The 26,740-nt window shown below is 48.1% G+C and overlaps 1 protein-coding gene across 1 annotated transcript in view; it reads left to right on the top strand.

Moving 5' to 3' along the window:
- Window positions 1-287: 287 nt before the first annotated feature.
- The window catches only part of LOC1269262 (translational regulator orb2), a 301,340-nt gene continuing 274,887 nt past the window's right edge, over window positions 288-26,740 (top strand). Inside the window, exon 1 of the mRNA XM_061648429.1 lies at window positions 288-3,617. Coding sequence (XP_061504413.1) covers window positions 1,659-3,617 — 1,959 coding nt within the window. The 5' untranslated portion in view covers window positions 288-1,658. The remainder of the gene's footprint in view (window positions 3,618-26,740) is intronic.

Here is a 26,740-nt window from a genome sequence, read left to right as displayed (position 1 = left end):
CTCGAACCATTCTCCCGATTGCCCATGCTTATCAAAACGGGACGGTGGGAACCCGGTGGGAGTGCGGGTGAGGGCAATGCCAAATCCGAATAAACTTCGGGCCAGGATGTGGCCGCTTCGGGCCCAGGGATACGCGGCGCGTGAGTGACCCGAACGGCGTTTGTACGGCGAGCGCTGAGCTTTCGGGACTCGGGACGGACTGCTCCAAGCCCCATTTTAGTCTGCTGGGGGGTAGTTGGGGGGAGGTTTATCGACGAATAAAACGCAGCCAGCGTCGGTGTTCTGCGGTCAATTCGTGTCGCTTCGTTTCATAGAACAAGTTGATCGCAACAGAAGCAGCAGCAGCAGATCGCAGCGCCCAGTTCCAGTTTTTTGTTTGTCTGCGAACAAGCGCAGGGGAAAACGCTCTGCACCCACAACGGCCAGAGACTTGCTAGTGGCTAGAGCGGTACGCGTCGTACCGTACGACAACCAGTCCGTGTGTCAAGGTGCTACCGTGCACAAGGTTGTCCCGTGTGCATACAACACTCTCCTGTGCAGATGGTGGATAGAGATATAGCTACCGTCGCACTTACCATTGCGCCGACACTCTGAAACGACGCTGCTCCGATACGTCGTTTTGTGGTCGTGAATCTAGTGTGTGTTAATGTGTTAAGTTTTGTTTTTACATATATATATATAGCCAAATTCGAGTTTATCTTGGTGTGTTGCTCGGTGTAAACGCTCGCTTAGAATAAGGACGTGCGATGTGCGGACACATCTAACTGTTGACTTCTCTTCGGCTTCTAATGCACTGTTAACCCTACCGTTTCCATTATCCATTCCACACTGCTGACCAGTGTGTGTATGTGTGTGTGCGTGTTGATGGAATATCAAGTTAAAGTTCTAATTCAGATTTTTAATCATAAACCATTCATGTACAAATAAACGCAACAATTCCGTGTCTCGTGTCTCTTCTCCACCACAGCAGCTACAACCACTCGTCAGTGGTATCGTGTGCGTGTGTAAAAGGTGTCGCGTTCGCGTTCGGTGTAGAACTCTGGGATGCACTCCGTGACAGTGATCCTGTGGCTGTAACGACACCGTGTACCGTATGAGCGTGCAGTGAATGCGTGTCGTAAGCGAGAGCGGGTGTATGTTTGTGTGTGTGTGCGTTTCATTCGAACGCTGATTACTGAATAAAGGTGAAACGCGTGTGGTGCGGTGCTGTGTGCGTCTGCGATAGGAGATGTGAACCGGCGTGTCGCGCGCGTTCAGGTGCGTACGTGCTGTATAGTGGTGTCGATGTCGATGTGAAGGCATACAAAACAAGCGTTCGATAGTAAGTGTTATTGCGCTCGTGCAGTGTATACGGCAAACGCAGCGAACTGTCGCTATTCGTTCGAATGTGTTGCAGCGTATTGTACGCGCTTACGGAAGCTCATTAGTAACGCGCGTGTGTGTGTGTTTGTGTGCGTGCGCGTGTTTTGCGAAATTGTGTATCGAGTGAATTAAAGTCAGTGAGAACACGTGTAGCACATTGTGGGGTTGAAAAGGTGTAAGAAGAAGGAAAAAATATCCGCGCCGTACGGGTCCTCAGGTTAGGGTACACCTGCAGAGCTCGCCAAACCCTTCCCTTTTCCTATATAGGTCCGTGGTTTCGTACGCGTGAATCGACCATGGGTGACTTTCTGTACTCCGGCTCGGTGCTGGCGAACGAGTCGTGCGTCGCCAACTCGCAGTCGCTGCTCGACACGCTCAGCATTAATAATCTGCTGAACATCAAGCATCTGGCGTCCGGGGCCGACATTGGGGACAGTCTGGTCGGCACGATCGTCGGCGAATCGTCCTCGTCGTCCTCGTCCGTCTCGATGGGCGAGCGCACCAAGAGCAATGGCAATGCGGGTGGTGGGGCGGTCGTGGGAAGCACCGGCCCGAAACCGTCCGTCGATGTGGACGGACCGGCCGGGCTGCTGATGGCGTCGAGCGTGGCCGCCTCGAGCGGTGGCGTTGCCGCCGGCGGCGGTCTATCCTCCGTCTCGAGCATCATCACAACGGCCATGTCGTCCGACGGCTGTGGCTCGCTGTCGTCCCGGGAGCTTTCGCTCGCCCTCGGGTCGGCCGGTGGGTGTGGCGGGGTGGGCGAGGCGACCGTCACCTCGTCCCTGCTGAACGGGGGCAGCATTACGTCGCCCTCGATCGTGAATCTGGGGCACGGTGGCCTGAACGCTGGAACAACTGGCAGCACCAACAACAACAGCAGCACCCCGCACAGCAGTGGCAGCGCCAGTGGCAACAGCATCAATGGCAATGGAGGTCACACGAACCAGAACAGCGCTAACAATAATCTGCTGCTGGACGGTACCGGGGCGACGGATCCGCTCCAGCTGCAGTCGGTGGCCGAGGAGCTCAGCCTGAAGGCGTCCGATCTGGGGTGTCTCGGTGTCACGTCCAACCTGATGAACGGGTCGTCGCACATCGGCTCCTGTCTGGCACCGAGCGGGCTCGGGTTCGGTAGCACACCGGACCACAGCAGCCCGTGGTCGACCGGGCCGGACGAGACGAGCCAGGGCCAGGGTGGTTCCGGCGGGGGCCACCTCTCGATGAACGGGCTGGGCGCGTTCCAGAACTTCTCAAGCAATCTGTACAGTGGTGCCGTGGTGGCGGCTGCTGCCGCTGCAGCCGCTGCAGCAGCTCAGCAGCAGCAACAGCAGCAACAGCAACAGCAGCAACAGCAACAACAACAGCAGCAACAGCAGCAACAGCAGCAACAGCAGCAACAACATCAACAGCGTCGTGCAATAACTGCCTCGCATGGTGGCTTCCCGAACCACGGCCACCACGGCATCTCGCCGAACGGTCTCTCCGTGCATGGCAATGCAATGTTGCAGCAACAGCAGCAACAGCAGCAACAACAGCAACAACAGCAACAAAATCAGTATAAAAACTCTTACCCATCCTGGTCCAACCCGGGACCTTGGTCGCAACAACAATCCACCCAGCAGCAGCAGCAGCAGCAACAGCACCATCAGCAGCAGGTGCATCAGCATCAGCAGCAGCAGCAAAGCTCACTGTCCAGCTGGAATCGGGGCCGTTCCATGTCGAGCCTGAACCCGTCGGGGCTCGGCCCGAACGGGCTGCACTCGCGCAAACCACCCCACCAGTCCGGCGGCAACCAGTCGCTCTCACCGTACGGCATCGGCAGCAACAGCAGCCATCTGCAGCAATCCCACCACCACCAACAGCAGCAGCATACGCATCAGCAGCAAAGCATGCAGCATGCACACCATCAGCAGCAGCAGCAGCATGCTCACCATCAGCACCAGTCGCACCATCAGTCGAACGCACTGCAACCGCTGCAATCGAACCTGGCCAACTCGCCCTCGCGCTACCGGCGCACCAATGCGTCCGTGCCGTTCCCGTCCAAATCGACCCTATCGGCACTGGGGGCGGGCGGCGGCGGCGGCGGTTCGGTCGGTGGCTCGGGCGGTGGCAGCATTGTGGGCGCTGGCGGTGGTGGTGGCAACGGCGGCGGCGGCAGTGGCTCCATTGGCATCGGGTCTGGCGGGTTTCCTGGACCGCTCGACGTCGTGTCCGGCATGGATGAGAATCGTGATCCGTTCCTGTCCTCGTACCAGGTAGGTGAAAAGCGAGTTTTTTTGTTGTTTTATTTACATGGAGAATTAAATGTGTATGTCTATCCTGCGCTGGGGAGTGAAGAGTGGGGAACTCCTAGCAACTTAAGCTGGTTTATCGCCCTAAACGCACTCCATGCGTCTCTTTTTCCCAACACTCTGGGGACCCGCCGGTTAAAGCATTAGCAACAAAATGAAGGGAACTCCCTCCGAGGGGACATTGGACATTGGAGTGGAATTGGTCGAATGAACACTGGCGGGAGACCACAGGGTGTGTCTCCAAACTCACCACTTACCACCATGCTCGTTGCACCAGGTATGACTTGCGACTTTGTGTATCTTGTATTAAATCCATCACCTTCAATTCCGGTATGGATCCTTCCGTCAGGATAGCAGCTCAGTTTTAGAGTTGCCGAAACCGCGATGACTTCATTCCTCGAAGAGTAACGCGCACCGAATCCCAGTCGAAGCCTGGGATGTTCGAACTTCCAGTGTCGTATCCGGCGGAAGATCCTGAAAGCCTGACCTACTATTATGCCTGCCTGGCATGCGCGCCAGATGGAATGGCGAAGCATATGGCTAGTGTTGTGTAGTCCTATGTCCATATTCAGGCCCTTTCATACCCATTTGGATCTAAATTGATCGAAACTACCGGCACGACCTCGGCGACTTGACACTTCAGACCGTGTAAGTGTCTTAGATGCTCCTCTGCGCTCCACTCCAGAACTCCAAAATATCGGGATATGTCCGAAACGTACGCACTGGTTACTGCAACTGCTATTCATACCCCTACAGGACGAGGCGTCCTAACAGTCCGATCCTCAATGCTTGAGCAGAAGGCTAGTACCCCTGGATACCCGGGCTTACTCAACAGGCATCGCAGTAATACAAACAGTGCCTGCCTTTGGACCCAGTAAGCCTGCTTGCTCTTCACGGTTTTTGGGGCCACGATCACACATACCTCATGGACCACCAGAATACGCGCCACTTTATGGCACGAGAGCACACAAGTGCATGCACCCGCGCAAGCGAAACCTCCGGCGCTCCCCAACGCAGCTTTCTTTCAGCTGTCGAGCGTCCGGACTGTGCCTTTTTGTTTCGTTTGAGCACTGCCAACACGCAACGCAAACGGACGCATCGGGGCGCAAGCGAACTTACCGCGCATGCCAACGTGTGAGCGTAACGGGATTGGGTAATGCACCGACGTACCGTCCTTCCGCCCGCCCATCCGGACTGTTGTCGACAGGAGGTGGGAGACAACGGTGTAAATGGTGGCCATTTTTAGCCACACCAACACTTGACCTTGAAGGTATTACGCTACCGGGGCGCTACGGCGAGTGTTCGGCGTGTTCCTAACGGGGCGGACGGTCGTCAGCGCCTGGCCTGCAAATGACCAAATGACAGACCCTGCTTCCTTCTCTCCAATTCACACCCCATCCCCTTTATTTCACGTGATCCGAAGGAAGTAACGCGAACCCTCCCGCTCCCACCGGTGGGTGCAGCCGAGGCGCAATCGCACCGCGGGCCAAGCGAAAGTGTACCGTAGCGAAAGTGTAGCGGCGTAGAGATAAATTGTTTGGATTTATTTTTACCTACCTCCCCGCTCCCAACCGAACGGACAGGCGCGAGAACAAAGAGAGAAGCGGCCGTCCGTACGCCCGCCCGCCAACTGATCGCCAGCATGGCTGCCAAACGACGCACACCGGTGGTGTAGCGATCATCGGTAGCCGACAGAACAAAAAAAAAGGTTTGAGGGCGGGTGGATTTGCTTGCCTGATTTTGACCGTAATAGCTGCGATTGTTCACCTTTGTCGCTGAACGCGGATATCTTTAGGTTTCGGGAGGTGATGGTTGAGTTTGTAAGAGCGAGTTGGGTAGCAATGTTGTGTAGTGTAGTGAAGCACTGCTTTATGCCTGCAACCTCATTAAAACTGGTTAATTCACGCAAGCAATAAGAGCGGTTACTAATATTACACTAACATAATTAATGCTAATGGCTCTTTGCGCAACACAACATACTGTTTACACTACAGAAGCTGTCATGTTACATAGCAACACGGTGCTCATCAATCGTCACCGAGGATCGATCCGGCAAAAGATTAGACGATGCTGGTCGCTTCCTATGCGGCTAATTGCACAAAAAGGCATCGATGCGCATCGACAAAAGGCCAACATCTTGATGGTTTCTTGTTCCTCTGTTTCTCTGGCTTTGTACGATCACGTTTATTGGCAAGATCGTTCATTTGTTTGTTTGTCGAGTGAGAGCTCGATGAAAATGGAAAGTGCAGTCGTAAGCGTGCTAGAGGCTTCCTGATTGATCGAAAGGTGTGAACGATGCGTTTCAACTACAAAGATATATCAACGAAGGAGGGTTTATGTTACTGAATTAGTAACGTAACGAGTAAGTAACAAAATAGTGGCATAATTATGCTTGTTTCATTAACTTACATGCTTACAATTACTCTTCAAATAAGAGTCACTTTATCATTATAAATTTACTTTAAACGAGCTGCCATTTTTGCTCGTTGAACAATCCCCTATACTATCACCCGAGCTCATCAGGTGTTGGAGCGAAGGTTGCTTGCTTAATTTAAATCACCCCACACTTGAGCCCCATTAAATCTGGACAACCGCTCGCTCCGAGCCTTTGAGGCCACTCCTTTCCAAGTGTGACACGGTGTTGCATTCAGCAGGTTTCGGGTGCAACTGTGGGCGTTAATGAACAGCGAATGCGATCCCCCTGCGGCCCATACGGCCATTAATCGCGCTGCGGATGCAGCCGGTGCATTCATCCTGAAAGTGACCAGATAACGCTCGTGCTGTGTGGGAAAGAACGAGAGTCGCTTTGGAGGGGGCTGAATTATTAACCTCACTGAAAATCCGTGAAAATCGTTGCTTGATAAAGCTTGCATGCGTGGAGCAGGTTCGTTATTGAGAGGAACGAAAAAAGTCAGTTAACTTATTGAACCACCACTGAAGTACTTGCGCGTCCATCGGGCAGCGTCCTTGTGTTGCGCATTGTATGTTTGCTGTCACATGTAAAGTTATTTGAGATGCTTTGGGCGTCTTTTTTAACCATAACGACTCTAACGACTATAAGGATGGGCCTCATCAAGAAGCGTTGCAAAGCGTGATTGCTTTCCATTCGTTACTTTCGTACGGCCGCTAATACATTGCCAACGCCGTGGCAAAGCATTACTTTTGATCCTTGTTCTGCGCTGTGTGTGTGTGTGTTTTTTTTTTCGACAAACAACGGGCTTTTGTTTTCTCTCCTCTGCCATTGCGTTGCTGCGGAACGTGCCGAAACCATGCCATGTCGTGAAAAACGAAGACCGATGATAAAAGAACAAACGCATTTTTTCCCCTTGTTTGCCCACCATGCAGGAGGTCGTCAACGGGATGGGGACCACTACTCGGGTGCCAACCAAACCCTGCTGCACGACAACTGGGTGGGTTGTGGGTGTGGAGAATTGAAGCCTAGCGCGCCTTCCAAATGTGTTGGCCACCCTCTCAGCCGAAAACGGCGGCTTGAAGCAATCGGAGTTCTTTTTATTAATCTGCAGGGAGGAAAAGGCTTCGTCACGTTATCGAGAGGGCGATGGATGGTGGCAAGGTGGTAGTGGAGCGGAGTGTCCCACATTTTCTTGCACAACCGCCATCTTGAGCATGACATGTGTGTGTGTGTGTGTGTGTGTGTGTATGTGTGTGTGTGTGTGTGTGTGTGTGCCAGGATGGTGTCAGAGGCTTTCTCTCTTGACGAATGTTCGATGTGCTGTGCAATTGAATGAGGGTTAGAGAGAAAAAAAGAGACAGAGAGATTAAGGGAAAAAAACAAGAGCCTAGAACAGTGCTGTCAACGACAGCGGGCCGGTACTGCCGACACGTTCGCCTTCCCTAGCATTCCGCTCGCTAAATGTGGGCCCAGGATAATGACGTCATTAAAAGCATCTTTTTGACCTACTTTTCATTTGCATCATTCGAAATCCGTGCAAAACGAAGGAGGCTCTGGGAACGGGCAGAAGAAGTAGTAAAAAAAAGAAATAACAACAAGCCGCTCACTCACCGGCCTACTGAAACACACAATGGCAAACCATCCAAACGTAACCAGCCAGCAGAATGGAAAGCTTCGTGGAAGCGCTACGGCATCATGGTCGCTACTACCCGGATGGGGCTGGTTTGGATGCGAAAATGTTTTTTGTTTTGTATAGTGTCGCGTGGGCATAAACGTTTGTGCGAACTATGTGTGTGTGTGTGTGTGTGTGTATGTGTCTTTGTAGCAGACGTGGGAATGTGTCCGCTCGGTAGCAATAGCTAGGCAATGTTACGTTCGTTGCTTGCCGTCCGGTGCTTGGTTGTACTGTGCATTTTGCATTCTAGCTTTTCTATCCCTATAACACTCTCTCCCTCACTCGTTCGCTCTCTTTTGCATCATTTTTTTTTTCTTCTTCAAATTAGTGCCATATAGTTGCGAAACTGTACACTGACACGAGCAACGCATGAGGCAGAGTGCGGCTTGAGCCGATCGAGCTTAACGCTCGCTGCTTTCTTTTTCTACACTGACTTCATTGACTTCGTTTCCGGCGATGTTGCTACATCCGTATGTGTATGGGTGTGAGTGTGCGACCGCGTATGGTTTGCCCGTCGAACCATCGAACGGCCGACGGTGACATTTGACTGCCTTTTTTCTCTCTCGTCTCATCCGGATGGCTTACAGCAAGTGCTTTCCGTTCGCCGGTGCGATGGAAAAGCTCGCATCCGTTGCATCTGGGCCGTGTACCGGGAAAAATGGGTGAAAATGAAACCAAAACTGGTAGAGCGGCTAGTGAAGGAAGGTGCGCAAGAGCAGCGAGAATTAATGGAATGTAGTGTCGTTCACTGGAATCGATCGTATCGGTAAATGAAGCTGCGCCTGGTTGATATTATAATACTACGTACGGGGAAGCCGTGGGAAATGGGTGTTTTGATGTTATATAGTGTTGCGATTTACATGTAAGCATATTTTCCATGAATTTCCTTTTACATTTGCAGCCCGAGGTACTGTTTGAATGGTGATTGCTTTACGAGATATTTTATGAGTATTACAGTCAAATAAGAAGTCAAAAATCAACATGTGAAACATGCAGCATACAACATTGTAAATTGCCCCCAATGTGAATAATGTCGAGACAATAGAGTATTTAAACCTCGAGAATCGAGCAAAAAACTATTGAACTGCGTCGCAATGGGACCAAAATTCACCGCAAAAGGGCAAAAGAAACGAATCAATATCAAACTGGGGGGGCTGGGATGAAAAATATATATGCTACGTGGGATGATTATGGAAATTTTTCCGTTTCTTCAGCCGTTTGTCCAGGGCAAGCTTTCATTTTACGGTGGTTTTTTTCTTTTCTTTTGCAAACCAATGCCAAACGTGCCGGGTGAACAGAGCTGGGTGGTTTATGGCATTTCGTGTTCCTGTTCCGGGGAGCAAAAGTATTAAACAAAAAACTTTGCCTCCCCTTTGCTTTTAGTGGCCAATTGACCATTGCAATATCGAGACATTGAGTATTTTTTTTGTATCGATATCTTTGGTGTCAACTTAGTAAGAAGAAACTAAGCATTATATTGGTAAGCGACTGATAGGCCGATTTATATTGTTTCAGATCCTTTGAAAATTTAAATAACTTACTCCCAGAATATTGTAAAAAAAAGGTTTGTCCAACAACGCCAAAGTAGCCATCCAAAAATGGGAACAAACCCAGATGCCGTCGTGCTGAACGATTTACGGAGCACGGGTTCACGCGTGTTATGGATGTGATTCTAACCCAAAATGGTAGCGGCTCTTGTCATTTTGGGGTCTGTTTTAGTCGCATTTTTTTTTGTGTCGTCATCATCAGCAGCTCGAATGGGCTGCCTTTTCTCTCCTTTTTTCCTTATCCGTAACGAAAACCTTGTCACTGGTTTCGTGGGTCAAAGTGGCACGGGCTTCGGCAACTTCGGCACGGCAACACGGGCTGTCAAAAAAAAGGGGGAGGAAATGCGGGGGAAAATATTTAAAATGTTAACTGGTTGGGTTTGTTCTTATATGTTCTGCTGCCCATATAACACCGAGTGCGCACAGGAAGGGCAGGGAAGTGGACAACCCTTTTTGCCCGGCAAGCTGAAGCGCTAAAGCGAGTTGAAGAAACGCGCTGGAATTTTTGGACGGATTGGCAATACCCGCACACATACACATGTTTCTGTGTGTGTGCATGTGTGTGTGTGTAAAAGAGAACCAGTCTTTGGCTGGCTGGCAGTGTTCTGGCCGTGTCCTCGCAATCGGTCGGTCTCGAAACTCCGGGCTTGACGTCGCCAGCGCCTGCTCTGCCTTCGTACCGTTTCGCTGGTGGTAATTTATTCACTACGTTTTGGCTGCCGAGTGTATGTTATTCTGGTCGATTTGGTGGGCTCTTCGCTGGAATACCAGCCCTACCTCCCTCTCTCCGAACCGCTTACAACGGATTGCCATGTTTGCCCTTGTCTGTGCGGTGTGCTGGGGAGGGGGACCATCCCGTACCATCCCAACACTGGCGGCAATGTTCAGAAAAATCGATGCTGAACCGAAGCTGGTTGCTTGCCGAGCAGTTGCGAAAGCCTCCTAGCTGTTTGCTCGATGACAGCGAAACCGCCTCTAATGTGTTTGAACCGGTGCCGGTAAAAACTTACGCTCGGCTATGGAGACAATGGAGACGCATGGTGGTTCATTAGAAACAGGGAACACTGGTCACGTGTGTACAATTAATTTTCATTGGAAATTGAGTTCTCTACCTACAGTGTGAGCAAAGCTGTCTAATTATTCCCGTTAAACAGCAAAGATAGGCTCAAATGCATGGAAAATAAGTAGCTTAAACTAATTATTTTACTTCATTTAGGACGTTTTCCACACGCACTGTAAGATTCGTTGTGAAGTAAACTAGTTTTTGCCAATGAACAGAAACCAAAACTTTTGCAACGGCTTCCCACAGACGAGGATTTTTTGCCCGCTATCCAATTGGTTATTACAAAAAACGAGTAAAATCTGTATGCACCAACTAACGAGGCTTGCACCGGGAGGCGCATTTACCGAGCGCTGGTGTTTTCTTTCCACCGACCGTTTGTTGGGCAGGGATGAGAATGTTGAACAGTGTACAGTGCTGTGGCCAAACTTCAGCCAGACTTTTAATGAGCAGGACTACCGCCTACTGGAGCTCTTGCTCGCCTGCTGCCTTGCTTTAATCCTTTACACGTGTACGGGCGGCGACCATGGGAGCTACGAGTTTCGACAGTGCGACGTGATTGATTGTCTTCGTCAGCCACAGCCCCGAAACAATGGAGCGGGTTTAATGCTGCTCCGTTCGCACTGTGTTCTTGCCCAACCGAACCTATACACTCTCATACTTGAACATGCATACACACACACACACACACACACACGCATAGAAGCACACTAGTGCAGTGAAGAAAGACGAATCGATCAGCTCAGATGATCCTTATCACCAAAAGCAGGTGGAGGGGGTAGGGGTTAAGCCAAGGGGAGCTGGTTTTGCTTGCTGGTTCGGTACCACACACACACACACACACACACACACACACACACACACACACACACACACACACACACACACACACACACACACACACACACACACACACACACACACACACACACACACACACACACACACACACACACACACACACACACACACACACACACACACACACACACACACACACACACACACACACACACACACACACACACACACACACACATACAAACACACGCTGGAATGGTAAAAAGCGGCTCAAGATCGTTTGCTCAATAGTTCTCTCGTTCGTCCTTCTTCGCTCGCTTCTGGCCTATGGGTCGGGTAAGACAATGGTACGACTCCCGGGGGCACTTACAGTGCTTCGTCACACACACACACCCACTGGGTTTTCCACGTGCACGTGGTGCTTCTTTTCGTCGGGTGTAGAAATGACGGGACGATATTTGGTTATGTAAATTCTGCTCCCTTTACCTCATTTTGCCTTTTTCACCGCTGGCCCCGATTTTTTCTTACACCCGTCGGTGCTGTGGCTTTACTGGGGCCTGTTTCTGGCAGCGCACCTCGTGCTTTGACTTGCAACTTTTCTCTCTCTCTCTCTCTCTCTATCGCTCGTGTAAGTGAAGCATTTGGGCGTTATTTTTTTGGTGTGTTTCTTCCCACGGCGCTTGTTCTTTCCGTGTGTTTCCTTCGAGTGGGTTTGCTGCTCGGAGGTTGCTCTCTCTCTCTCCCTGTTTTTATACCGTTTCTTGTGTGGCCTCTGTCACATCATTTAGTGTGTCCGTATGTGTGTGTCTGTGCCGGTTTCATTATTCTTACTGAGTCACGGCTTTCCCACTCATGGAAAGCCACCACTCACATGTCAGATGTGACTCGGTGACGTCGTCACACTCTTGACATAATGGCTGATGGCTTAGCTGCCACTGCTACTGCTGCTGCCACTCGCTTACGTATTATCCGTGGATCCAAACGCTCCACACTGGCAGCATTAGAGCGTTTTGCAGGGGAGGGCGGGGGAGAGAAATGGTTGTTTTTTTTGCCTCCATCTCCTTCCTTCTTAGTGGCTTACGTTCCGCAAGCACTGTGATGTGGCTGTATCGATTGTAAAAGCTTGCTTGCTGTGTACACGAACAGCCATCAAACGGGAGGAGGTTGGATGGGGGGGGGGGGGGGCAGTTACATCTTTCCTCTTGGCGAGGAAATCAAATACGCATAACTTTTACGCTCACTACATGCTCTCTAATTACGCTCGACTCGGTGCACCCAAAATGTCACATTTAATTGAGGCAAATGGCGGGCGTGCGTTTTTCGATGGAACAGCACTGTTTTCCTGTGATGCTTTCCATTTGCTACAAATGACACAATCACACAAACTGTCTCGTTCGCTGGACGAAACGTTGACCGCGCGCGTGAAGGAAAAAATGACGAAGCGGAGAAAGTTTCGCTTCGATTTTCCCCCATCACCATTGTAGTAGTGCTCTTTCTTCTGGCATTTGTCTGTTGGCTGTGGCATAAAACATTCTTTTTTTTTCTATCTAAATTGTTCTTCACATTGCCGATTGGTTTCTGCTTCCTGTGGGAGTGCAAACATTGTACATTGCGTCTGCTCTACTTCGTTCTTCAAGCTTCGTCTCACTGCCTAACGGTGTCACGAGGGTACGAGGGTCCTTCTTAAAGCGGACGGCAGTCGGTCCGATTTCTGCTGCGGTATTGATTCGTTCGATGGGCAGCAACCAACCCCCCATAAAAAGCGAAAAGAAGTCTCACGAAATGAGTCACGTTTTCGTAATTTAAGCAGCGACGCATTTTATGCGCCCGGGACCCATTCGAATCGCGGGGCTCCAACTTTGCGCAGCCAAAATCGGTCCAACGACCTGCCTATTCCCTTTCGTTGGATGTGTCCGTTTGTCCGTGTGTGTGTGTGTGAGTGTCTCTCGCCCTTGTGGTAGGAGCGACACATTTCACTTTCTTCCCTTTTAGCCATTAATCGCGTACGTTTTTCGTGTTCGGCTGGCAGCGCGTGATTCGTGCGATTGTGTGGCTGTCTGGATTTTGCTTTGTGTGGCTACGATTGAGTGTACGTGTGTGTGTGTGTACACTGGCTAATTTATACTGTACTTTTGGCACCGTTTCAACGCCGTGGTACCACTGGGTGTGTGTGTGTGTGTGTTTTCGATGGGGCTAAAACTAAGTTTCAGCTTCCCGAACCCATTACGGCGTTTAATATTCCAGGCGGCTTCGCTGGAAAGATCCGCTCAGGAACGGTGGGACAGGCCCGGGTTACGGTTTTTACGAGCTTAAGTCTAGCGATTGTTTATTGGCGGATTATTCGCTAGCGCGTGGACCGTGGGGAGAGAGATAGAGAGAGAGGGAACGGGGATGCCCTCTTCACAAGGGGGCGTGTGCGTGTGCGCCTATTAGAGCAAGTTTCCACTGACCCGCAAGGTTCGTTTATGCGAAATAAATAAAAAGAAGAAGAAGTAAAACAAAGAGAAAAACAAATCTGCTTCTTCTTACTATGTGTGTGTGTGTGTGTGTGTCTGTATGTTTTACTTTGTTTTTCTTAGCAAGCTTTACGAGTTTTGTGTTGGAAAAGTTTTGCTCCGAACATGGGTATATCTTCAGAAAGAAAGAAAAAAAAACAACTTTTTTGCTTGTCCCTTCACGTTGCTCCCGAGGCTAACACGCTGACGAATGGCTGACTGGAATGCTAATTGGACGATGGTTTTTTGGGGCGGGGAGGTATAGTTGCAACTTGTGTGTGTGTGTGTGTGTGTGTGTGTGTGTGTGTGTGTGTGTGTGAGTGGGTGTGTGTGTGTTGCTTTTTTATTCATATTTCGGCCCTCAAATCTCACCGTTCTGGGAATGGTTCACCTGGACATGGTAACACACGCGTCAGTGAGCTGACATAGAAAGCATTATGCTATCATGTTGGCTGTTCAGTTGCGAGAGGAAGTTGCAGCAATCGAGCTTCTCCTGCCTTTATTATCATGGTTTATTTTTTTTCTTGCAGGTTATGTTTTCGTTGTCAGTTTCTTAAAATGGCACCATAAAACGCCAGTTTCCGCTTGTCCAAACATACGTAAAATGTGTAAATTAATTCCAACATTTGTGCCATATGCAAAAGGGCGGTACGATGCAGTAGAAAAATCCAAAAGCAAAGAAAACACCCCAACACACACACACACACCTTGATCGAGCATTTGCAATTGTTAGCGTTCCCATGAAATTGATTATTTCGCCCGTGCAAAAACGTGATCTCGATTGTTTGACCTTTTTTCTGCAGCGCTCGAACGACCATCGAGCAATTTATTTTGTTCGATTTGCATATTTTGTACCCAAACGAGGGGGGGGGGGGGGTCTCTCGTATGTGGTATTTGGTGGCTGGTGGCAGGGAAAACCTCCCCCTCCCCCCCTCGTCTCTCTCTCTCTTTCACTTACCGCAACCCATGGCAGTCGTTCCGGAGTCGTTGCGCAGCTGAACCTTAACGGCACGGGGGCAGCCTTAAGGTAGCCTTATGATACGTTCCACTTTAATTTTACACCTCATTCGGCAGCAGCTCACGCGGGGTTTAGGTGGGGAGGGCCACCGACGGGCAGATTGCTTTGCGAACGTGTAGTGAACGTAGTGAACAATTCCCACCAGTAACATTGGCGGTTCATTTGCGGTTCATTGCAAATGCCGGCGCCGGGCAATGGGATAGGTACACACACGTTGCGATGGCTGTTATCTAGGTAGGGATGCTGGTCGCTTCTTCTGTTCGAGGGTTTTTTTTTGTTTTTTGTTCATGTTGGCTTTATTTGGACCGCTGCGGCGACCAATATCAGGTACGATCTGTTCGGGTCGTGTAGCGGTGTGTTGCAGATTCACCTTCCGCTCTTGGAACATGGTTTTGGGGGTGTTTGGGTGAGGTTTGCCGAGAGCGCCGTGTTCGCGCAACGCATGTTACAGATACGCGAGGGGTGCGGAGACGTAATCGAACGGTGTCAGGCAGCCTTAATTTTGACTCTCTCCTGCCCATTCATTCAATGACTTGGGGGTGGGTTATCATACCGGTCGGTTGGGTGTTTTCACCGCATAAAGGAAGCGGACGTGTTTGTTTCACCTTTCACCACTCAATTGAAGAGAGGTAGAGAGAGAGAGAGAGAGAGAGAGAGAGAGAGAGAGAGAGAGAGAGAGAGAGAATCATCAATGAGGTTCTGGATGGGTACTGTAGGTGGGCATAAAACATATCCATTCATCGAAGAAAGGATGGAATGGAAGGTACTGCCGCCCTACCCAACCAGCCGATACGACTTGTTTTCAAACCATCACTTGACCACCGAAAAGGTAGGGAAGATAACATTCTCGTACGCTTAAAAAGGTACAGCTTGCAGGTCCCAGCGAACGGTTCGGCACTGGATCGGTTTTCAGTAGTTTTTTTTTTTTTTTAGTTTTTCGATCCAACATCCTGTGTGCGAGGGTGCGCTCCAGTCTATTGGGTGCTCTAAATTTTGCAAGATATGAGTGAACGCAATCGATTGGAAAAATGGTCGAGGTCAAGTTATGTGATCATGATTTTCCAGGTAGCTGATTGGGAGAGAGAGACAGAGAGAGGGAGAGGGAGTGAAGTAGCCACACAACCTTTCCTAAGCGGGGGCGGCGGTTGTGCTTCCGGTTGATTGTATCTAATCGAGTAAACCAACCAAATGCCTTGGTATGGGGTGTGTGTGTGAGTGTGTGTGCTTTTTGCTGCTCCATTCTTTTGAAAAGCTCAGCTTATTCCTTCTGAGCGGATGCTCAGCCGCAAGAGCGGTGATCGGTGGTAATGAGATTAAATATCTGTCCCGATGATGATGATGATGATGCAAGCAGATGGTTTTTATTGTTGCTTTATACACTTATTTTGGAGCGCTATTAGGCATTAGACAAATATTTGATGTTCATTGTCATTCAACAGGCACCAGTATATAAGTACAGTGGAGCGCCGTTTATACGGGTACCTTTTATCCGGCTGTCCGTTTATCCGTGCTGTTGATAAATGACAGTTCAATACAAAAGTGACATTGTGTTCTGAGGAGGGAAAAAACGGTTATTGGCACATTGTGAGAAAAAAAAAAACACTTTATTTCATTTCAAATATTCTCATTGGGAAAAATTAAGTTAATAAAAATTTGGTTTTTTTTATCAGAACATTTAAAAAATGAGAAATTGGTGATTATGAATATCCTTTGACTCATTACCCGTGTTTTTCACAAACCCGGGCGAGGTCGAGTCCCGATGAGCCCGGATAAACGACGCTTCACCGTATTTATTTGTTTGTTTTGGTTTATTCTTATAGAGACTTTGAGCCAATTAGAATAATTCGTCTCTTTTCCGCTGATTATGAATTTTAAATGTATAAAAAGAAACAGTCTATTGCATACTTTCAGGCGTTTTGCAGCACTGCAAACCCCATCCTTTCTGTTTCACTTAAAAGATATTTGATTTATTGTTCTTCATTCTTCCATTTCTTCCATTCAATTCATATCACCAACATTTCTTCTTAAGCTTAAACAATTCGATTATTGGTGTATAATCGCAGCCGTGTGCCTGATCCCACGAAATGTAGGACAATTTATTTACCATCAGCCAGGCATTCAATTCAAAGCCCAATCTAAGCGGTCGTCGTATGATTCAATTTTGTTCCCTTGCATTACAATACAAAAAATGCATCAGAAAGGTGTTTAGTGGATGTGAGAAAAATGTGTGCAAATTTAATTAAAACTTTGCCCTTTTCATGCGAAAACGGAGAAGATATTCATAACTGTCGTTACTCGCCACCGAAAACTTGTCCCGAGCAGGGTGGGAGTAGTCCAGAAAAAAGGGAAAACATTCCAAGCGTCCTCTCGCCCGGATCTCCCGAGTGGCCGCGTCTGTTTTGCAATGTGCACCAGCAAAGAATAGGTGTTTAAGAAATTGGGTTCGTTGCAAAAGAATGCTGACAAAGGGCAAACCCTTTGCAAAAAATAGCGCTGCCATCGCGCTGTTGCAAAACAAAGCAGTGCAATGCAACCGAAATTGCAATCACAACATGCATTAGTGGCATTAGTACAAGGGCACAAGAAACGAAATCAACACTCTCATAGCGCCTCCTCCCGCACCCCACACACACACACACACACACACACTAATGGAAAATGCTGTAAGTGCATCTTTGACCACGGCGCTTCTCGGGCGCTCGTGTTGGGTGGGATTTAAAGGGGTAGCTTTTAGGCGTGGGAAAGCGGAGCCGCCGGTCCCGCGTGCAACAAGGCGCACCTTCGGCACTGGCAGCGATGCTTCGGGCGAAGTAATCACGAATTGAATGCTTATGCCATGCGCAAATAATTGAAATTCTTTTCTACTCTTCTCCGCTACACATCGGGTTTCCCATTTGCCAACCCCGGTTGCTGGGGGGGTTTAAATCATTTGCACTGCCCCTCAAAAAAGCACACGGGATGCACAGAGAGATTTGTGCAGCAAGCCGTTGCGATTGCACATTTCGGTGCTGCTGTTTGATGAGTGCACCTTGTGACGATGCATACAACAAGCAGAAACGGGGGCACATTTTAGTCCCCGTCTCAAACATGACACTTCTCACGCCGGGCAGGCGTAGATTGATGGGAAGGGGTTGCTCTTTCGAGAGCGGCAGAGCTGCAGTACCGTTCAGCATTATTTATTCACAATCCTTTCAAGCATTGCTGGTTCTTACCGTGTTGGCGGTGCTGGTGGTAATGCCTGCCGGTGGGCCCGGGCGCAAGCTGGTTGTCTTACAGTGTGCTATGTTTGTTTGGCTGAGTATCTGTTCCCACGAGGGAAGTGTGCTTTTGTTTGCAACAGATTTCTGCACCCGCTTCATGCAGCAACGGCCGCTTTGCCGGATGCGAAAGCCTCGGGAGCTTTTGTGCTTGTGCTTGCGATCTGGTACGCCTACGGCCTGTGCGCGGAGCGTGGGTTAAAAGACTGTGTGAAGAGTTTCGCTAGAATGTTGCACTACCTTTTTTTTTTCTTTCACACCACCCCCAACACGGCACCATGGTGGATGGTGGACGGTGGCACTGCAAATGTATCTACCGTCCGCAGCAACGTTCTTGCCCCAGCGCCAACCTGACGGAGAGGCTGAAAACCGCACAAACTCTAAAAGCTTTCCTCACACCCGGGCAAACTGCAAAAAGTTTGAGCAATTGGGCATTGGGCAAAAGTGCACTGTGCACTGTGGCGCGCGAGAGAGGGAGGCATTTTTCATGCCAATTGCAACGGCCATTACGAATGTTTCTGTCGCGTTTGGAGAAAAGGGGGCAAAAGTTTTCGCTGCCGTTGAAGTCGTTTTAATTTTCCCAACATACTCGGCCCACCGGAAGTTGTTCAAAGTGTCACGTACAGTAGTGCCGTAAGAAATGGATTGTCTATTTACAGTTTATCATGCATAAAGTTCAAATGCAAATTGAATTGCTGTATTACTTAGATTACTTAGATTACTGGGTAGAGTTGAGTGTTGTTTGGCACCAGGCATAAGTCGTTACTTTAAAAATGTGTTACTCCACTTATTTGTGACAAAGTACCTTGAATGGTGCTTAGTTACAAGGCTTTTATTAATTGCAATTTCAATGATATATTGCGAATGAGCGGCCTCGTTGAATTATAATAACATTTTAAAAACGTCTTGATTTAATGGAGAGAACCAAAATCTGTTCCAATGCTTTCAATACACTTTTGATCCATCAAAGGCTTCTCAAACAATGGTGCGTGGGGCAATGTTTACACCTTACAGCTAAACGGAAAGCACAAACTTCCTTGTGGCGCATCAAAAACGGCCCCCAAACGAAGCCTTATCGTCTTAGCTATCATTAAAATGTATGTTTGTATGTGTGTGTGTTTGTTTGAGGTTTGAATAATGAAATTCTGTTCAGCAGCAGCAGCAGCCGGCAGCCGGTTTTAATTCATTTAAACGCTCACGCTAAACGAATGGCCGTGTGCCGCACGGCCCAGTCGGCTGTAGCGGTGACTTTACGCCGTAATCGGTTTTATCATTGAGAGCAAGCTTAGACCCTGTACGCTTCTTAAACAATGTCATTATTTTACATAGCTCAGGCTGGTCCCTGCTGCAATGCGCCCTATCGTGTCGTTTGAAGAGGCAGTGCCGTGCCAAGAAGACGCACGAAACCCGGATCGCCTGGATCATGCTCGCAGCGAGGTAGAAGAAGGAATTAATCTCACAGTCGACTGGGTTGCGACTTTAAAGCTCGATGGAAAAGAAAGCACATCAGCATGGCAGTCTACCGTTACAGCACGATGAATGGAAGCTTCTTTCCCTTCCCAGCCGTCCACGTTCCGGTCCGCTCCGTGCCCTCATTTAAACAAAGTGATGTGGTATTACTTAATTCTCGTAATGGAACCGATAAGCTGCGTCTCCGTCTCCGTTCTGCCGCATCGCACCGGCTCACGAACCCATCCGTCAATCGAATGGTGTGCCTGTCGAACTGCTTCGGTATGTGTCTCTGTATGTGTGTGTTGACCATCAGTTCCATGAAACCAGTCGCGTCGTATCGCCAACTTCGACTGCGGTATGTAGGATGCTGCTGCTGCTGCCAGTGCCCAGGTTTCGTTGTTTCCTCCATCATGTGGACCGATTCTGCCCTGATTCGGCGCCAAATGTCGCCATGCTAAAGAAAGGAGAGGGAGGGCTAACGAAGCTGTTTAAACTTTACTTTGACGTAGGAAGTAAATTGATTGGCTCGTGTTCGCCCGCCGGATTCCAAGCGCCTTGCCTTGAGGAAACGGCTGCATCATCAAGGATAACGAATCGAACGAATCGGTCGCTGGTTGGAAGGTTGTGGCAGCCAGCGACGACCCTGCTCATATCACGTTCGTCGGTGTTCGTGCCTTTAAGGCAACCGCGGAAGGAAGCCAACGATTTTTATACGGTCTCCTCACCAGCCCGCGTCGATGGCAAGGCCGCGCCTGTGCGGTGGTAGCGCTGCTGACTGACTGCTTTTTGGGATGTAATTTTTCCGATTTCTTTCTGCCCTTCTTTTTTTTGGGGGTTTTGCTCTGCCCTGCCTGCCAACTTCTGCGGCCAATGCGCAGTTTGGCCGGCCTGGCAGACTGGCGACAAAATTTGCGACCGTGTGCCGCTGTGGATGTGGCTAAATATATAATTTACTGCTTATGAACTGTCGCCAGAAAGCGATTTGCCACTTTCGGGGAGGTTACACAGCGGGTGCTTTTGGGTAAAGAAACTAAAAAAAAAACTCCTCTGAAGGCTTACAACGAATTGAAAAGAGTAGAAAAGAACCAAAGCAGCAGTACGCTTGAAATGGAAGCAGAAAGGGTCGTAATGTTAAAGCGTAGTTGGTGAGGAAATTTTAAAGAATCGTTCAATTGCCCTGCCCTACAGCCTTAACCCTGTTCAATGGCCAAAGAGGGACTCAGGGTCAAATCGTTCATTCAACTCATGCCGCTGCGTACATCTTCGACAGTATGATTAAGAAGTTGTAGCATTACGTTTTAAAGCCCTTTAAAGCTTCGCTGATTCGTACGGTGGCGCTATTTCGCGCACTGCAAACGGATAGCCTCCCTTGCAGATGCTTCACCGATTCGGCACAACTTCTGCACGGCCACCGCGACGCGCGCGACAACAATGCAAGTTATTAGAGAGTAAACTTACTTTGCCTTTGTGCCATTTTTGTGCAGCGAATGATTTTTTAAACTACCAGCTAGCAGCAATAATACTACCAACTATCTATCTGGCGAAGCAGCAGTTTTTGTGTTTGGCAAATGAACAATCTTGTAACTTTGGTGGATGGCGAGCGCAGCCAGCGGAAGCTGGATGCGTTTGCTCCCTTTCTCCTTCTCCCCGATGCGGTACTACTTGGAACCACTGCGGTACAGTAAAGGGCGTAATGCAAAATCTTTGCACCAGCCACCGGTTTTGTGCACTGGTGCGTTACGATGGTGCCGGGCAAGATGGACGGTTTCAGCTGAAAAATGTACAACCTCATCCTTTTTTTGTGCGGAAAGTGGGGTTTGTTTCTTTACTCTTTGCCTGCCAAAGCGGGCTCGGGCAGAGAAAAGTATTGCATTTTTGCTGTTGTTGTTGATTTAGTTGTTCTTGAGCAAGCCTTTTATTGTTTTCGTTAAGAGATGCACTTGTGCGAAGACGTGACCGCAAACAGCAAAATGTGGTAGTGAAAGCAGATTGAAATGAGGAAATTCCTGTTCGTTGTTTGGCTCGCCTGAACGATTGAAGCTCATCATAAAAGCTTTAAATGGGACACTTTGAAATGAATGCCCTTTTTTAAGCTATCAAGCCAATTGAACCGTTCCCTTTGCCATGAAATAAAAGTAGAAGTGTCGTAACAAAATGTAGCAGAAAAGTTCAACCAATGAATGTTGAATTTACGCTTGACATAGGTAATTCATCGCAGTTTCGTGCTTATTGCATCGTAATGCATCTATTTTTCAACAGACGTGAGATAGCTTAATCAACTTACCAATTCAAATTCAAATCAAAGAGACCGTTAGTGATCCAAAACTCATACAGAGATTTGCAAGGGATCTCATAGTTGTGGGACACTTTCTTGACTCTTTATCGTAGGGAGTGAACTTCATACGTTGATAATTACACTCTATGGCACCTTTTTTGTAAATTCCTATTGGATTTATCCAACAAGGGTGCGATAAAGTCCAATTCCCATTACATTAAGCCTATTTCACAGTAGGAAAGAGTCAATAAAGTGTCTCACACCTATGAGAACACCTGGAAAACCCTGTTTAACGATGAAAACATCAACAAATACTGGTATTACTCGACGCTTTTGAGATGTTTAAACCAAATATTACACTACAACGTTTGCTTTGAATTTTGAGTGTAAAAATGACTTCCTCCTTCCATCCAATAAAGGACTTAAAAATGTCCCATCATTTGCATAATTACAGTATTTATTTATTGGCTTTTCAACACCGCTACACCATTGTTTGAGTAAAGCACACATACCCACTCCCATAACAATTGATGTAGCCATGGGTTTCCACTTACACACTACAATTAAACATACTTTTTCCCACAGAAACGAAACGAAAACAACTCCATCTAGCGTTCGCTATAGGGAAGGACATTTTCCTAGCATGTCCCCGTGCTGTGATGCTTTGCTCAAACGGCACTAGCAAACCACCCGCCTTTGATGCTGGCACTGGACGCCTGGCACTGGATAATACTAATGACACAGATGATGATGATGATGATGATGATAATGATGATTTCCACAATGATGTGGAAAACAGTGGCGTTGTACTACACCGCTTTGCGCTGTAAAGTAGGATGTGAATGAGTGGAATCTCCATCCGTGACAGGCAGCGCGAGCGCGCGCGCGCGTGTGGTTTTGAGCTGCTGATTTTTCTACCCTTTTGTATGCTGTAGTACGTTTCATGGGAAAATTGTTGCAATAAAAACAACAACAACAACTCAGAAATGCAATGTTCAAGTGCATGAACAGTTTCCCCATTGGGGTGGGGAACATGGTTGGGGGAACAAAGAGGGCACACGGTTGGGAAGTCCTACTCACGGGCGCGCTGCACAAATCGCCCGCAAAGTGAAGTGTTATTTGGTGAACCGAGAAGCAAATCTAAGAACGTTGAAGAGGCTGGCGGAACTCACAATCCACCTTCCGCCCCCCCCCCCCCCCCCATGTGTTCTGTCCCATCGTTCAGTCTAAAATTGAAGCGCAAAAACGAATGAGCTCAGCGGGCAGTGCGCGCTGCAGCAGAGCTGTTATAAAGCAATTCATTTGGAGTGTGGAATGTAAAGCAGACGACGCTGCGAACGGGAGAACGACGAGACAAAGCTGCTGGCACACTGGCGTCCGAGGACGTTGGTAGTAGCGGGTGGAAACGGGGTGGACGAATGAATGGAGTAGGAAAAACTAAGTGTACCACCGTCGTGTGCAAAAAGAGAAATCAGCGCCAAGCCGGCTGAGCGCGGCGAACGCGGTTCAGCAAAGTGGATTGGAGCACGTGTGCTGACGGGTGCGAGGACACCGCCGCAGCACTGTCTAACTGCTGAGATGAGTGAAGAGTGTGTGTGGGTGTGTGTACAACGGGAAGGGAAGGGATGATGGAGTGAAAAACAAAACCGAACCCCAAAGAAAAGAAACTAGACTAGGGCAAGTTAAACGGGACGCGCTTTAGAGGCGCCTGCGGTGAGGTGAGAGTGGACCGGAACGTCCTCTCTAGAGACACCGGGTGGGGTAGGGAGGGCTTTGTCGACAAACTTCCCACACACTTTCACGGTATAACCGTGGCACGACTGCCACGGGAGTGGGGGGCAAGCGAAAGCGTGTGAGCTTTGTTGGTGACAAGATAGCGATTGTTTGAGCAAAAGTAACAAGAGCCATCCTTCGGGAGAGCGCCGGAAGCACTCTGGGGAATCCTGCCACCGAATAGAGTGGACCGTATCGGAAATGTTACTGTTTTTTTATTCTTCTTCTCGCTCTCTCGCTATCTCTCTTTCGTTGCACCCTTTTTATGCGACCATATTCCGCGTGTGCTTGTTTTGTGGGAGCGTTTTTTGTCATTTTGTGCAAGCAGGATGTAAACGAAACGGGTTCCGGGCGGTAATGTTAGCTTGTTACGGGGTACAAGCAAAGAGTGCGGGGGGGGGGGGGGGGTACTACATCGGGAAAATAAACAAAAAACGGCTATCTTTTCGTACTGAAATTCTCGATAGCTTTGGGAGAAAATCGAAATTTTATGAAATGTCACCACGACACGGTGATAGTGGAAGTGTGATACGATGAAGCTGGTTAGAATTTCATTTTTTCCGATAAACCCACCCATAAAACGGAGCACGGGAACCCAACGGTGGTGTGTGTGTGCGCGCACATTCGCCGCATAGTTTTAATGAACTGCCTGATCATCGCTGCTTGAAAGGCATGTAAGACAATATCAAAAGATTGCATCCATCCGGGTAAGTGCAAACGGTTGTAGTTCTGGGAAACTATCCACCCACCGATACCTCACCTCGTGCATTCCGGTCGCACCGAACGCTGCGAACGTATGCGAGCTATAGTGTTGCGAGTGCATCGATTGTCTGTGTGCCTGCGTTCAGCCAAGCGAACAAAGGAATGCTTTGAAGTTTACGGGTGAGGGAGTTTTTTTCTTCTTCTTTTTGCTGTCGCTCTCCAACGGAGAGCTTTTCGTTAATGTATGCATTTGCCATGGGGATGGGATAAATCATACCAAGCAGATGCGTTGGAACCTTAGGTCTTTTGATCGTAGAAAAGATGACCTACTTAAAAATTTATTACAAATTCTTTTTATGGCACACACCAACAGCTTCACCTAAGCTTCTTGGGTCCAGAAACGCTTTTGAGGAAATGTTTTACAGTACAGTATCTACGGGTTTTCATATCTAATTACTTTCCTTTTCTTGCTTTCTTTTTTCATTACAGGTAAGTTGTGGACGTAAGCACAGTACGATGGAAATGGGGAACGGTTTAATCGGCTTTCGAATCTATACAAATACGAATGAGGTTCCTGCTGAAGGACTTCGCAGGATATTTTATGTACGAACAGCTCAATGGAGGTAAACGTCAGCAAAACAAGTAAATGAAATAATCATGCTTAAAGCACTATAGGCTTGATACTTGACAATTTCTTGTCCCAGTACCACAGCTTAACACAAAAGAATAAAAGTAATGTTTGCTTGTATGACACCGGCTCATCGACATTGAGCATTGAGCATTGGAAGCATTGGGAACGATTCGAATGAATATGTTATTCTTGCTTGGTCGTTTGCAAAACTGCGTCTTGGACTGCTGATAAAAGCACTGAAGTCGCTGAATGAAGTTTAGATCCTGCCAATCTGTTACCAATTTAAAGCCGTTTTTCTTTCAAAAGGCTTCAGTATACAACACCAGTCAATGATGATAAAGCCATCAGTTTTGTCCGAAACCAGACTAACGGAAAGTAAATTCTTCAAGCCGTTCTCTACGATTATTTGTTGGCTATACTTTTATGGCCATCTCAACACTATATAGTAAGTAAACTATATTTGAATAACGTACATTTGTTTATGATAATATGGATGATCTGTTGTTGGCCGCTTTTATGATTAAAGTTAGCAAGCTGAAATTTCAGATTCTGTGTGAAACAATGTACATCATCCAGGTTGAGTTTATCATACTCAAGAGACTCTGTAACGTTCCGTCATATTGGACAATTGTATTTGCTATATATTGAATTCATATTGGATTCGACAAACAAGGATGTATTCCAATGCAGTGTTATTTGAAATTTTTGAAATTAGAACCTCATTTGAAACTGTTTTTAGGCTTTTCTCGACAACACATTTATACTTCAGCGGATGCCGTGTGATCGTGTATGGAGTTTTGACATGATTTCATGATTACCAATTGTCAAACTGCCAACAAACAAAATAAACAAACATTTCATTGTGTTGACATGGAATTTAATGGATTCAAAATGAAGTTTCATAACATGAGTTAGATTAGTCGGGTGATTGTCCTCGGGGATCTCAAAATACACTGTTTTCCGGGTCAATTCCTAATGTGAACGGCATTATTCAACAATCGCGCGAGGTTTTTAAACGGCCCAGCTGTCACAAATAATGACAATTGGTGAAAGACATACTGCAAGTTTTGAATAATGCAGTTCACATTGAAAACTGAACCGGAAAACAGTGGAATGTTGGTGGAAAAAGTTGTGAGTAATACCTTTTAAAACTGCATCATGGATTCGAGTTTTGATTTGGGTTTTTTTGGTTTCAATAATATGCATCAATACACATAACATAACAGTTTCATTTGCAAGATACACGTACACATTAATAGAGGCTTATTTACTTGCCACGCATACCACAAAACGGACATGAAAGCAAATGCTGAGCAAATGATCATGCTCTTTAAAATTGGTTGCCAAATCAAACACCCGACGGTCCCATTCCTACCCGCCACGTTGAAATCAATTAAGCCCTTCCCTTTCTCACGGGCACCAATCAATACTCCACCCAAAATCGACGGCGAAAGACATCAGCACGGCAAAGCACGGAGGGGTGTGCGGAATAAACGTTTCGCTCTCGGTGGGAAACATCCCGCTTTCGCTCGCGTGTGCGTGTTGCATGTCAATGAGCTGATTTGCTAAGCCACAATAAATATTATTCCACAATACGCCAGGGTTCGACAGGTTTTGATTGCTGCGCGGGTTCGTCCCGGGCTGCCACGCAAACCATGATCCCCATTTTCATTCACACCGCTGGACCCCACAAAGTGGCAGGGAAGAAGAAGAAGAAGAAGGAAAAAAAACACCATCCACGAGGAAATTCAAATCACCCCACCTATTACGGTGCCAGTGGTCCCAACCCATACGGTTTGGCAGGGACATACGCCAGCTGCCAGCCGTGTCTTGCTTCCTCGCGCCGCTTGCTTGCTGTTATGTCAGGTGAGCCGGTGTTTGCCTTGCGAATGTAATTCTTTTCACTTGTTGTCGCTCCGCGCAAACGAAGGTGGAACACACGAACTAGGGGCGTAGCGACGTACAGCACATGGTTTGCGCTTATCCAG

This window comes from Anopheles gambiae, chromosome 2 (genome assembly GCF_943734735.2).
Source record: "Anopheles gambiae chromosome 2, idAnoGambNW_F1_1, whole genome shotgun sequence".
NCBI classification, from domain to species: Eukaryota; Metazoa; Arthropoda; class Insecta; order Diptera; family Culicidae; genus Anopheles; species Anopheles gambiae.
Note: the sequence above shows the minus strand (reverse complement) of the source record. Positions and strands in the feature narration are given on the sequence as shown.